Source organism: Buceros rhinoceros, unplaced genomic scaffold, assembly GCF_000710305.1.
Source record: "Buceros rhinoceros silvestris isolate BGI_N320 unplaced genomic scaffold, ASM71030v1 scaffold37603, whole genome shotgun sequence".
Taxonomy (NCBI): Eukaryota; Metazoa; Chordata; class Aves; order Bucerotiformes; family Bucerotidae; genus Buceros; species Buceros rhinoceros.
The window spans coordinates 179-14,078 of record NW_010402505.1 but is presented as its reverse complement, the minus strand read 5'-3'; the positions used below and the strand labels follow the sequence as shown (position 1 = coordinate 14,078).

The 13,900-nt window shown below is 40.9% G+C and overlaps 1 protein-coding gene across 1 annotated transcript in view; it reads right to left on the bottom strand.

Moving 5' to 3' along the window:
- Positions 1 to 13,448, bottom strand: part of LONRF3 (LON peptidase N-terminal domain and ring finger 3) — a gene marked incomplete at its 5' end in the record, with an annotated part of 14,313 nt that extends 865 nt beyond the window's left edge. Inside the window, 10 exons of the mRNA XM_010132658.1 lie at positions 379 to 528; positions 1,383 to 1,545; positions 2,572 to 2,730; positions 3,363 to 3,484; positions 4,318 to 4,432; positions 7,794 to 7,884; positions 8,570 to 8,813; positions 10,186 to 10,341; positions 12,636 to 12,758; positions 13,330 to 13,448. Coding sequence (XP_010130960.1) covers positions 379 to 528; positions 1,383 to 1,545; positions 2,572 to 2,730; positions 3,363 to 3,484; positions 4,318 to 4,432; positions 7,794 to 7,884; positions 8,570 to 8,813; positions 10,186 to 10,341; positions 12,636 to 12,758; positions 13,330 to 13,448 — 1,442 coding nt within the window. The remainder of the gene's footprint in view (positions 1 to 378; positions 529 to 1,382; positions 1,546 to 2,571; positions 2,731 to 3,362; positions 3,485 to 4,317; positions 4,433 to 7,793; positions 7,885 to 8,569; positions 8,814 to 10,185; positions 10,342 to 12,635; positions 12,759 to 13,329) is intronic.
- Between the last annotated feature and the right edge of the window lie 452 nt (positions 13,449 to 13,900).

The following is a 13,900-nucleotide window of genomic DNA, read 5'->3' as shown; positions in this document are numbered from 1 at the left end:
TCCTGACTCTCTTCTTCATACTTTGACACTACTTCCAATTTAGTTTCTCTGTTATATTCTGTTATTTTAGGATCTCTACTATTTACAATCCTTGAACAAGAGAACCAAGTTTCCTCCTGCCTGTTTTCTCTCAGTCATTTAACTGGGGAAGTAGAGTAGGCAAAAAGGCATTTAAGTCTCCTGGGATTAATACAGTCAGTTAAGCAGTCTCAGAAAGTTACCAACATTAAATACAAGCTTTTTGTTTACGGCAACATAACTTAACTTATGGAGGATAAATGAAGAGTACTCATATGTTCATGTTAAAACACAGTGCCTCCCAGCTTCTCGAATTTCCCCGCTATTTCTGTCTGTAGGAGTTACACCGATTCTGGATACCTGTGGGTCAGGATCCTTAGCTGGCATTGGACCAAAATGACTGAGAATTCGACTTTTGAGTGCTTGCTTGAGGGAGTTAAACCACATATATGCCTGATCATAGACAGAATCATGGAGAACAAGTAACGCAGCATACTCTTGTCCTTGCACCTGAAACGAGTAAAAACAGGGGGAAGATTACTTTTAGCTCAGCCTGCATGTTGGGGCATGAACATCAGCAATTTTTAGGGTTTTCTGGGGTGGATAGGAAAAAAAACCAAGCATGCTAATTGGGTTCTGGGATGAATCCTGAAAGCTAGTTTGGTGTCCCCCAATCTGCCTCCCCCAACTCCCATCTATCAAATCCTTCATGTTCTTACCCTACATTCTAAACCAAAGCTACCTATTTGCAGAACGAGCACTTTCTGGATTGCTATACGAAAAAAACCCTTTACATAAACATTATACAACACAGAAGAAAAGATTATGTAAAGCTTTTTTTTTAAAAAATTATTAGCAGCTCCTTAGAGTAGTCATTTTATCTTCTCAGTGTATACCAAAAGCTCATATATCACCCAGAATACTTTGACTGCCTACATGTTTACATTAATTCTTACTTTAAATATATATATATATATTTTGAAGGTGCAGTGGACCCAATCCTGCTCCTTTTTACCTGAAGGGGATTATTCGAATTGGCTTCCCTGCAAATAGTCAGGTTCCACCTTCACCCCCAGTTTTTCTGTCTAGAAAAACCACAGTTTTTCTGTCTAGAAGAGTGGAAACATCTCAATGGATTCACTTAGTTTTGTCTTCTCCTAGAAACCTCTAGGAAAAACACTCTTCAGTATATGGGCAGTTTGTGCTCCTGCTTGTGGTAACTACTATGTTTCCCACCTTAAACCATGAGCAGTTAGTAAACACCAAATTTATTTAACTCAAAACAAACAAAAAAGAACTTACTGAAAACACGTGCTTAGAATTTCACACGTGATGCAGTTTAAAATACATATTTCCAAATTTACCTTTTGATCCTCAATGTACTCGATGTCCGCTGTGTTATAGCCATCACGCTGGCTGTGCTGTATCACCTTAAATCTCCTCTTGCCAATGCTGTCTACAACAGAGCGACCATCAGCAAAGAATTCAACATTTCTTATCTCCAGAATGCAGCCATAATCTGCAAACCTATTGAAATCAGAACAAAAGCAAGTAAACAAGTCTTACTCTCTCCACCCTGAGTTCCACAGAACTGCCATACAGCCAGTCCCTACCACAAAGCTATTTACCAGTGTCAGCTCTTCTCTATTGTTCACAGTACTGACCTGCTGTAGTTCAAATTATTCCACAATTGTTTTCAAAACTATCAGGAAGATTCAGGCTGTCCAATCTGATTAACACGAACAGCATGTTTTGGAATACAGGGGATGTTTTATGAAATTCAGAATTCTACAGCTCAGAAGCAAACTTTCTCCGTAATCTGAATATGTTCAGTCACTTTGTAGAGAAGAACAAGTGCAATTCAGAATATTAGAATTTGGGAGGACTAGGAAATCCATAAAGAAAAAGGTTCTCCCCACAATTTCAGCAGGTTGTACTTTGTAGGTGTGCATTTTGCGCACATCATACTTCTAATGGTGTACATGTACCACAGAAAAAGGGAGGAAAGCTAAATACAGAGACAGGCATGAAGGCCATAGTACCTAAGACTGACTGTAACTGGCTCAGTGTAAATGCACAGCCGGTCCTTACGACAGCCCCATCGTACCTCTGCAGCCTCCGCTATATCCAGAGCGGAGAGGATAGAAATCTATCCCAACAGCTGTTCTTTTTGTAATTAAAAATAAACCTGCCAACACGCCTTACTGCCATTTCAGTTTGATTTCTTGTGCCAAAGCATTCAACAGATTTCAGAACAGTAGAAAATACACTTTGTTTTCATGTGTGACGTGAGGTCTGCAGCTCAACGTCATATAACACACACTAGCTATGTGTGTTCCAAGGAGAACAGGCAGTCCTATTAGAATTAATTGCTCAAGAGAGAAACTTCAGTCTTCTCAATGTCTTTAACCAGCAAGATGAGGAAGAAACTTTCTCTACTGGAAAACTATCACAGGTATTACAACCATGGACCTTTCCGCACCTCTCCAAAGAGATCTGCTCCAGCCTAAGCGGGGTCTAAGACTAAGCGGTCCGGGCATGCTGCTCACTCACCCCTTTACAGGGTCACTGATGCACATCCCAAACTGTTTGGTGCCAGTCTCCATGCACCTTCGGATCATCAGGCGGTAGCAGGGCTCAAAGATGTGCAAAGGGCACGGGACTGTAGGATAAGCCATTGTGCAGACAAATATAGGAACATTCTTATTTAGGCTGCAAGAAAGAAAGGACCAATCAGATATGGCATTTTACTAAACCACTGACAAGGTATAAAATACATTTAATGCAATAACACATTAACATTATGATAACTTTAAATAGAAATTATAACATCTTTAGAGTAACATTCTTAATGGAGTAAAAACTAAAATTATTTTTCCCCTTAATTGCCTAAATGTTATGGAAAGTAAAATACCACTTACTAGCAAAAAACTAAAAGCTCTGCTAGTGAGAATATTAACGCATTTCTATTATTGCTTTTATTTATTTTCCGTAATCCCATTTCTTCCCTACCCAGTAGGTTCCAACCCCAACCTCAGACTACTTCCACCTATGCTCTCACTCTGGCTTTGAGGGCCACTAGAAGCATCCACATTGCTTTTTCCTTTGTTCACAAAGCAGCCTTCTGGATTTCTTTTCCTTCTCTTTATTGTTTAGCACAGCGTCCAGTTTTTATGCTAACTCAAAGCCTAATTTCACCTGGACCCTGTTCTCTTTCAAATCACGATACCGAGAAAGCAGCAACCGTGTCAGCATCTCAGCGGGTGTTCCCCAGCAGCAGGAGCTATTCATCGGCTAGCGGCGGCAGTATTAACGGCTGGGTTTTACAGAAATGGATTACGTACTTGGAAAGCTCTGCTATTTCCTCTTCGTAAATCTTTCTTCTTTCAGTGAGTTCCTCTGGAAGATACCTAGCTATTAGCTCCTCCATCAGTACTGTTTTACAGTATCTCCTCATAGCCAGGCACTGCAGCATAAAAACACACACAAGCAGTCGTGACGTGTAGCATTTCCAAGAGTGCGGTGCCTACGCACAAGGTACTCGTCTGTTACCTCCATTTTCTCAGGGCTACAGCAAACCAGAGTTATCTTTCCAGCTCGTACTGCCACTGGAGAACTTGTCCTATGAGGAGCGGCTGAAGGAGCTGGGACTGTTCAGTCTGGAGAAGAGGAGGCTTAGGGGGGACCTTATTGCTCTTTATAATTATCTTAAGGGAAGTTGTAGGGAGGTGGGGGTCAATCTCTTCTCCTATATTGAGAATGACAGGACGAGGGGGAATGGCCTTAAGTTGCGCCAGGGGAGGTTCAGGTTGGATATCAGGAAAAATTTCTTTACAGAGAGGGTTATTAAGTATTGGAACGGGTTGCCTAGGGAGGTGGTGGAGTCCCCATCCCTGGAAGTGTTTAAAAATCGTGTGGATCTGGTGTTGAGTGACATGGTGTAGGGATCCTGGCAGTGTAAAGGCCAACAGTTGGACTCAATGATCTTTGAGGTCTCTTCCAGCCGGATGATTCTGTGATTCTGTGAAGAGCTGTTTATTGCACTATTCCCTATGTTATGGGCATTACCTTGGGAAATCAGGGAAGTAAAATCACCTACAGATTTTCCCAGTACAGGTCTGGCCCTGAGATTTGAACAGAGGAGACTACCCATGCTTTGTCAGTCAGAAGAGCATTTTTAGAAGTCACATTAAGTTAAATAATATTTCTGAGTTGGGAAATATCAAAGGCTTCTAAAGGAGCTACTTGGTCCTATCCTGTGCCCTTGAACTTATGCTGAGAAAATCCAAGCAGCATTACCTCCGAGAGTCCTTCCTTGCACAGGGGACATTTTGGGTTGTGATCCAGGCATCTCTCAAGACATTTGAGACAGAAGGTGTGTCCACAGGGTGTAGTTACAGGTTCATAGAAGAGCCTGGATTGGAGAACCCAAAACAACAAGACAACAACATTGTTTACCAAAGTAAACGAAAAGGCTGCTACCAGACGCAGCTGTATTCAGTCACTAATCTAACTACTGACTACTCCAGGGATAAAGTCCTCCAAGGAACAACTCTTCCTTTCTACAAACTTCTTTGCACTCAGGGCGCAGACTTCTTTATTGCCACCTGATGTGAGAGGCAGCCCATGAACTCCGGTTTCAGTGAATGTGAGAGAGGATCTTGTCATTAACTTCCAACAAGCCAGGGCTTAATTTTCCTCTATGTGAGTGATAAATAGAAGGAAAAGTTGGACCATCTGACTTTTTCCTAATGAAATTGAGCAACACTTGCACAACTGTGACTGTGGAAGTCACAGGGTTACTTGTGTGTGTAGAGCTAAGCACAAAACAGCTATGTGCAGTAATAGCCCACGGAAGGGATTGCAATAAACTATTATTGCCAACTCTAACAAGAGACAGTTTTAACCTTCAAATGAAGGTTTTGCTTTACCGCAAAATGAGAGACATGAGGTTCACGTTCCATCCGGAGGAATATTTAAATATATATGGCCAGGTCTTCAGAGTATGATGGTTTCTCATCTTTACCCCTTTCAAGTATCTCAGTGCCACTTATTTTCAAGTAAGGAATTTTTTACCTATTATCATTACGCGATATTGCAAAGTAATGTTTCCTTCCCAATAAGGAAGGAATCTCCTTGAGGAGATGTAAATAATATGGAAGTTTGGGGTTTTTTTAAAGAGAAAACATTCAAAATCAGAAGTTGGTATATACTCTATTTTACAACATACCATCTAAGCAATTTAAGACCTCAAATATCGTCTAATTATTTAAGGCAATTAATAAGTTTACTTTAAAATATTACCGTTTATCAAAACACTACTCTAAGTTCTATTATACATGTGGAAATTAGAAATCTGTAACCCCACATTTGTTAGCATGTTTAACAAGATGAGCGTATTTAGGAATGTAATTGTCTCCTAACAGGATTGCCATGGCCAGCTTATTAAATGTCATTAGTTACTATAAATATTGACATTTAAGCAAGGGAACATATGCAGTATCTAAAATTCCACACCTATCTTTACTGTATAACTTTACTGTTTAACTGAAACCCCTTGTTAATTGTTTCACAAACAGAAACCACGCTGCGCCAAGGTGACGTTATTGCTTTAAGCTATGTAGAATACTGAATTCTACAATGTTTCAGTAAACACTGGTTTGCATATGGAGTTACTTGGTAGAGACTTGATCTGAAATGTTATCATGAAGACAAGAAGCTCCCGTTAGAACACATGATTCTGCTCTAGCTCTCATGAAATCCAGTAGCAGCTTTTTCCTAACGACTCTCAGGGGACCGGGACCAAGCCTCGTGACTTGCAGAAAGAAACACCTCACACCAAGATCCCTCATGACATCACTTTAAGCTCTCAGAACAGCAGAAACTCAATATTCACTCCTGCTGAGTAATGCTCCTTCGTTTCTCACCAGGATGTTGCTTTGACTATTACTTTATTTTCCACTCGCTGCTGGAGCAGAAGTGGATCAATAGCTTTTTGGCCACCCCATCAGACAAACAGGTTAATAACAGCTCCTGTAGTTAATTGTGAACAGGTCAGTGGGTTACTAGGTAATTAGTCCAAAGTATCTCAGGATCCAAATCCCTAAAATACTTCTGAAGAACACAGAAGGAAATAATTATAGTGAAGCTGCAATAAAAAGATCTTGTGACAGCTTCCCTTAGCAGGAGCCTTCCTTGTTGCCGTGGTGTTACAAAGCAAACACCCTTTTAGATGCAAGGCTGCATCTGTGATTGCAATTACAAGAGCAGCATCACCATCCTCTAAACTGTTAAGGCAGCAGCAATCTGGAGCTCATTCATTTACAAGTGTATTGTAGTGTACTGGCTGCTTCTGATTTAACACAGAGGATGAGGAAGTACAGCTAATTAATTTCATTAAAAACATCTGAAAAATGCTTTGTGGACATAATGATCCTACACATGCAGTCTCACTAAAACCAGCTAAGACTAATTGTGTGGCTTTCTGTTAGAGGAAAGTTTTGCTCTTAGCAGTCTCAAATGTTTTGACAGCTGTATAAACTTCTGGAGCATGTTTGAGCTGTAGGCAGACAGAGGGAGAGGGGGCAGATCTGACTTATTCCAAGCAGAAGCAAATCAAACAACACAGCAGTTGTTCCCCTAAAGGTTTCAGTTTGCCTGAAATAAACTGAAGCTCCTCCCCCAGCCCACATACAAACAACAAAATCAAGCAAATCTGGATTTCTCAAAGCACAGGTCTTCAGAAAACCCATCAAGACATTGCTCTTTAAGAATTTAGAACATAGTACAAAACTAACCCCAACACGCACTGTGGATAAATCTGTGTAATTAAACCACAAACCTAAGCCACACTCACTGCAGAGGTGAAGACCCCTGTGAAACACCCTCCCAGTATCTCCTCCTCAGTCAGTAACAAAACCCAACACATGTATTTGCCAAAGTTAAAATGTTTTTTAGAAAACAAGTAGTGAAATAGATGTTGTTGACAGCTCCTCCTGGTTTTACCAAGTAATTGCTGATCCCAAGAATAACTGGTTTAGCTGGAGGAAGAGACCATCAAGCAAATGGAGTGATGGCCCTAGTAAAGTCAGGAACACAGCTCTTAAGCAATAGAGGAAGAACGTGCTCTTGTTTACTTGCAAGATCCTCCTATGGCAATAGCAGCACCACAGTATTTGACATGCAAACTTGGAATACTTGTTGGATGTGGTCTCTTACCTATTTTGTACGTTATATAACATCATGCACAGCTCTACAAATCCCAAAGGACAAACTGTGGTTTTGTGCACTATGTGTGTCAGTGGCAAGAGGAAACCACCTTCCACACACCTTAACTAACACCGTAACCCTCACATGACCTTTCCCAAACACTCACTAGCCTAAAGCAGAACAAAAAGTTCTTATTCATCGACAATGTTCAGAACCAAAGGTCTAGAAATGCATCACTGGATTAACAATTATAGTAACAACTGATTTTGAGGCAGGGGGAAAAGTAAGTACCAAAGTAAGCTAGAAAACCTCTACGACATCTAACACCGTAACCCTCACATGACCTTTCCCAAACACTCACTAGCCTAAAGCAGAACAAAAAGTTCTTATTCATCGACAATGTTCAGAACCAAAGGTCTAGAAATGCATCACTGGATTAACAATTATAGTAACAACTGATTTTGAGGCAGGGGGAAAAGTAAGTACCAAAGTAAGCTAGAAAACCTCTAAAAAGGAAAGAGATACAACTTAAAAGCTAAAGACATCCACGAGAACACAATGCCTACCTCATACACAGGGAGCAGTCCAAATCTGACGGATCCACAAATTCAAATGAAGTATGTTGTCCAGTACTATTTCCCTTAGTATCAACTGGATCTATCAGTAACCAAAACCATATTATAATGTAATCGAACAGAACTATGCAAACACGATGCTATTCCATGTACCTACATCTGATACTTCAATGTGTATTTTATATACTTGCCAGTTACTGAACCATTAAGCATCATTACAATAATTTCTATGCAAAGTGTCAAATTCAGCCATGGCACAAATCAACATACGCTCCTTAATTCTGGTGACATTAGACCCACTTACAGAGGGTTGAATGGAGCCTTGCATTAAGAATTAATGTCAAAACATTTTTTATTAGTGTCAGAAGTCTAAAGTGAGGTAAATTCTTCTGTCACACCATTGTAAATACATCTCACAGCCTGAAAACATGGCCAGATACCACAAACATCGGAATTTATGCTTTTAAACAAGCTTTTTTTAATTGACCCAGAAAGCGCTAAGACCACCTGCAACACTGGTGTTTCTTTAAAGATTCAGAGCTCTGCTGATAAACAAGCACTTGACCCAACCTCCTTAGCCCCCTTTTTAGACTAACTTTTTTTTTTTGTTTAATGCAAAAAAAGATTCCACATCATGCCCTGATCAGGCTAAAGAGAAAAATATAAAAGCCAAGGTGTAATTTGGGCCCCTTTCCTCTGAGTTCTATAGAAGTAAATATCAACTGATAGCATGCCATGGAACTTATCCTGTGAGAAACTAAACATACCTTTCTTCATCAGTTTGCAGGGTACCTCAGGACTTCGCATCTCCTCGGAGCAGCACTTCCTTTTCAGGAGGCTGCACTTCTCAGAAATGAAAAAGGTAGAGTCTGGCATGGAGGTGAGCTTGTTCTCCTCCTCTGAGCAGTCCTTTTTGCTCTCTGTAATTTGTACAGATTTCCTCAAACTACCAGAAGTAGTTACATTTTGTTCCTCTTGAATGGAAAAACCCTTTTTCTGTTCCATGTTTACCTGTGTGAGGAGAGGACTAACATTAGATCGATCTTCCAACAACCTGGTAAGGAAAAAACCCCAAACCTGTCACAAGGCTTTAGTATTACGGATCACCAGAAAGGAGTTGGTAGGTCAAGAAGCAATAGCTTGAGAACTGCTGCGTCAGGGCCTGACTTTAATGAGAGAAAAAACAAAGCAATTTCCCTCCCACCCCCAGCCCAGCCACGGCACTGAATATTTTTAGCCCTTAAATGTGGCTCTATAGCTTAGTCATGAAATTTGAGTCAAGCAGAAGCGTTAGAAAGCTAGACCTCAGGTTAAATATATTGTTATCACTTAACCTATGGAAAGATACATATTGTTTATATCATAATGATGGTATCAACCACCAAAGCAACCAAAACAACAAGAGTTCATTTTAAGGAAGTAGTATAAACACACAAAATTTGTAACGGAAAACACACACGGCTGCCTTTAGTGAGACAGATTTCTTTTGGAAAGGGTAAAACGATCAGTCTTTATCCCGCTATGGCTACGGAACAACCTGTGAGCAGCCATTACACAGGACATCACCTATCAGCTTGTCACATCAACTCCCCAGATGAACCTGAAGGCAGGCTGTGATCAGGAGCTGTGGTGATGCGTAACATGCAGAAAGATGAGCGAACTATCAGTGACTTCATGGAAGAGCCATACAAAAGGATTTCTGGTCAGAATATGCTAACAGCCTTCCCAGAAGGAAACATCACTGATTATTCTCACCAGTCTCAACAAGGCTGCTCAAAACCTACCATTTTGGTTTGTAAGGACTAGTGAGGTTTTCTCCTACACACACCTATCCCCAAAGTTCAGGTTTTGATGAGGCAACTGTGGTCCTTACAAACCCATGAATGGAAACCTCTGCAGCCACGTACAAAACTAGGGCTGTGAAACCAAAGCTACAGAGTGGATAATACACCTTGTGTGGCTCTACAATAACGTCTAAGCAGCGTACAGAATCTGAATGCAGGATGATTTTGTCACTGACATCATCAGTTACAGTTCAAGCTGAAACCACAGACTTCAGCATTTCACAGCTTTTGAGGGTATCTCCATCCAATCTCCAGAGACCCTTCCCCAATAACAACTACTTGGAAGAGCTAAAGACAGTTACAGGAAGAGAACCCACTCAACTCTGGCATAAAATTTATCACAACAACAGCAGAGAACTTCTATTAAAGAAAAAGAAGTCAGATAAAGAGACTTCTGTAAGTCAACACCGTTTTGTAGCTTCTGAGACTCAGTAAAAATCTGAGAAAATGCATCCTCCTGTCTCCCAGAGGTGAAGAGAAGGCTTCCCAACGCGCACATAAAACACACAACAAATTAAGAACCACACATTGATCTTTACCTTGAGCAACCTTTGTAGGTTATGGCTGGTGCCTCCAGATCCCACTGAATTTAGGAGATTCCCCTTTAATCTAGAGTGATGTGACAACAGCTGCAGGATATCGGGTAAGTGTTCCTGAGCATTTCCCGGGATGAGTGAAAACAAACTAAGTAGAAGCTGTGATATAAAACAGAATACTTCACTGCTTAGTTCCTTCCTTGCAACCTCTAAATGAAAAAGCAAGTAAGGGAATAGCTGAAAGAGCATCCTGGATTTTGTTAAAACCATTTTAAGAGTCCTTTAGACGAGGGTAAGAACAAACAGCACAAGAGCTAACGCAATACAGGCCAAACAGACAGCAAGAGACATTTTCAGAGTTAAATAAGTCCATAAAGTTATTAACCATTCTCTGCGATGTGAGACACGTGCCTTTGTCCTCTTTATCCTGCAGTTCAGAGCTCATCAGAAATTACTAACGTCTTCCTTAAACGTGTTTTTTGCTGCACATCAGAAGCTCTCACTGGAGTTTACTAGTACAGGAAGCACTCATCTCACAGGCTTAATCCAAGTTCAGTTAAGTGAATGTATCTGATCCTGGAAGCTGTAGATATTTTTAATTCACTTATGTGAGAACACAAAAAAGCGTAGGCAGTAGAAAAATGCTATTTCTTCCTTCCCTTTCAGAGAAAAAGTAACTCTTAGGTTTCAAGTAGCAGCTTGTAGCCATTTGTATGGCATAGATTATCAGGTGATTAAGGAAAGAATCAGAGCTGAATGGAAGATTCACACTTCAAACCCTAATTTCAACATACTACTGAGGTGACCCTGTTGATGCCTGAGGAAGCCATACCACAGCTGAGATTTCTTTTTAAAGCAAAAGAGGATTCCACAGGATCGCACTATGTCAAAACTAGCATGGACAGACAGTCAGTACAAGCAGAACATCTCAGCTGCACCCCAAGAATTTGGTAAAACGTAGTATGTCATTGTTATGCAAACAGCCTCAGAAATGACCCAGTAGAATACCGCATCATGGATGAACTCTGTCTGATGAGTGCATGAGTAATTATTTCAGTCATAAGAAGCCCAGTTTTTCTCAGAAACCCAATGCACAGAAATTAGGTGTCTTGGATAAGGTTGTTTGGAGTTGAAATTTAGAAACGTTATCTCTTTGTTCCTGCTCTTTCTGCTCTAGTGCACAAGTCTCCCAACATGACTGTGAGAACAAATCATGACAACAAAAGTGAAAGACGGCATGGAACCCAGTGGAGGAGGGGGTGGTGGAATCAACCGACCAAACCCCCCCAAATATCAGTGACAAAAACTCACAGGAGATGGAAATCTCAACCATATACAGAATGAGACAAAACCCGATGGCACTGCAGCCACCCAGGTTACGCTCTCAGTTACCTTCATGAACAGTGCTTTACTGTAAAAATTCTACTTGCTTTTAGAAAGCTGCACGTATTACAGCACCCAGAAACCCCAAAGTTATCATCCCTCCAGGGATGGAGAAAAGCATGAATGCGCTGCCATAAAAGGAAATTCAGAACAAGGAAAACAGAGCTATTACATTTTTATTACCATAACGTATCACTGTGAAGCTGAGGCTTTTAGCTATGACAACCACACACAAAAAAAATGGTCAAATGTCAAAAAACTGATTCACGGGAAATCAGATTTGAGAGGGGTGAAAAACAGAGCAGTCTTCACAAGAGCCATTTAAGAACCCACACACCACATCTTAGGCTGCCACTGGAAAAAAAAAAAAAATCACCGCACATTCGTTTTATTGCTTATTTAACATTAAAAACAGAGCAGTCTTCACAAGAGCCATTTAAGAACCCACACACCACATCTTAGGCTGCCACTGGAAAAAAAAAAAATCACTGCAGATTCGTTGTATTGCTTATTTAACATTAATTATCAGCAACCTTTAAAAACGATTTTAAAACAGCTCTTCTTTTGTGCTGCTTCCCTTCACGCCTCCTTCACACACCGGTACCCAGCGCAGCAGGGCTGGCAGTAGGAAGAGAGCTGCTGCTCCCCAGTGGAGTGTACCGGGTGCTGCGTGTTGATTCTGCCAGCCAGTGCCCTGATAACAACGTTCGATAGCGACCCCCCCTCTCCCGCGCTCTGCCACTGGTAACACGTTGCCAAGCCAGGAAACAGGTTAGAAATTTGACTACAGAGAATCACAATAGTCTGTGGGTGGCAGTTATCAACAGTTCAGTTTTACTTGAAATTTGCTGATGCTAACGCCACAACTGTTTCCACATGGCGCCTGCTGAGTTGCTCTTCTTGCTACCTCCCTATCTTCAAGCCAGCAATACACACAACTCAAATTTGAACAAGTCTGGATACGTGCCTCCATCCAGCTCCTTTCAGAAAAGAGAATAAAGATTCTTATCCTCCTTTGTGAAAGGCCACTGAAAACAATAATGCAGTTGCAGATGATTTAGGGAACTCACCTTTTGTGCCTCGGACTTGGCCATCTTGTTCCCAGTGTCTAGAGCAAGGCAGAATAGAAACTCTCTTAAAGCTTCTTCTGTTTTCCCCAGATTAACTAATGCTTGTCCTTTCCTTAGATGACCCTGCAATGAAACACATTCATAGGTGTAGCTCTTGATCTTTTGTCGAGAGAACGTGCAATAAAACCAAGGTGAAATTAGAAAAGATCTTTCCACAGAAGAGAAATTTAGGTAGTGAGAATTGCTATAACCATCTCTTACACCACACCAGCGTCTGTGTTTTTAACCACAACGGTCCTGAAAACCCTTACAGGCAAAACTGGGCTATTCTCCAACTCAAGCAAGTATGATTCTCACAGCACCTGAGCCCAGCTGATCCTGGAGAAATCTACTTCCCCATGTTAATCTCCGGTCATTACAGTCATTACAGCCTTACAGAATGATATCAACAACAGCATTCAATTTTTAGAGTGAGTTCATAAACTTGAGATTCATCCAGCCTTTGCTCATGCTGCAGATCAATCACTCTCCTCCTTCACCCTCGGAAGCTCAAGAATATCACGTAAGTCACAGGAGTCCAAGAAGTTAAAGGACTTAAAGCCTCCCTCAGATTCAGCAGTCTGACCATTCTACTGTCTCCTACCAGGGTAGTATCAAGGTTTTAAAACAAAGCACAGCTGAAGTTAGAACTTACTTTCAACCAGTATGGCTGGAGTCTGCATGCTGTTTCTGCATCGTGCAACGCATCTTCACAAGCCTTCAAAGTAGAGTTAATCTGGGACCGGTTGCTGTATAGTAAGTGGTCATTCGGAGCTGCAGGAAATAGAAAAATTGGTTGACGGAAGTAAGTTAAAATTAGTTACATAGGCTTTTTCCTTAATTTTTTTTTAAGACACGTGTTGGTGCTTCCAAATTGTAAAAACCCACAAAATAATATTCACTTGTTTTTAAACACCTATGTAGTAAATGAAATCTGGAAACCTCTGTGGGCAACTCTACACAAAATGTCAGTGATGTATTATATAACTGCAGGGAACATTGCATAAATAAACGCTGAGATGCTCACAAAGTAGCCTACCAGCTCTGACTGAGGATCAGATGGTTGATAGAAACACACAGCAGAGGAATGCTGTCACACTGTAGGGAGGAGTTCCAAAATTCTTAGTATCAAAGTTTTTAAATGATACGTGAGGATCTTTTCATACCATAGCTTAACACAGGAAGACAAGTGATAACTGCGAGGCTCGGGTGACGCTCAGCAGCGC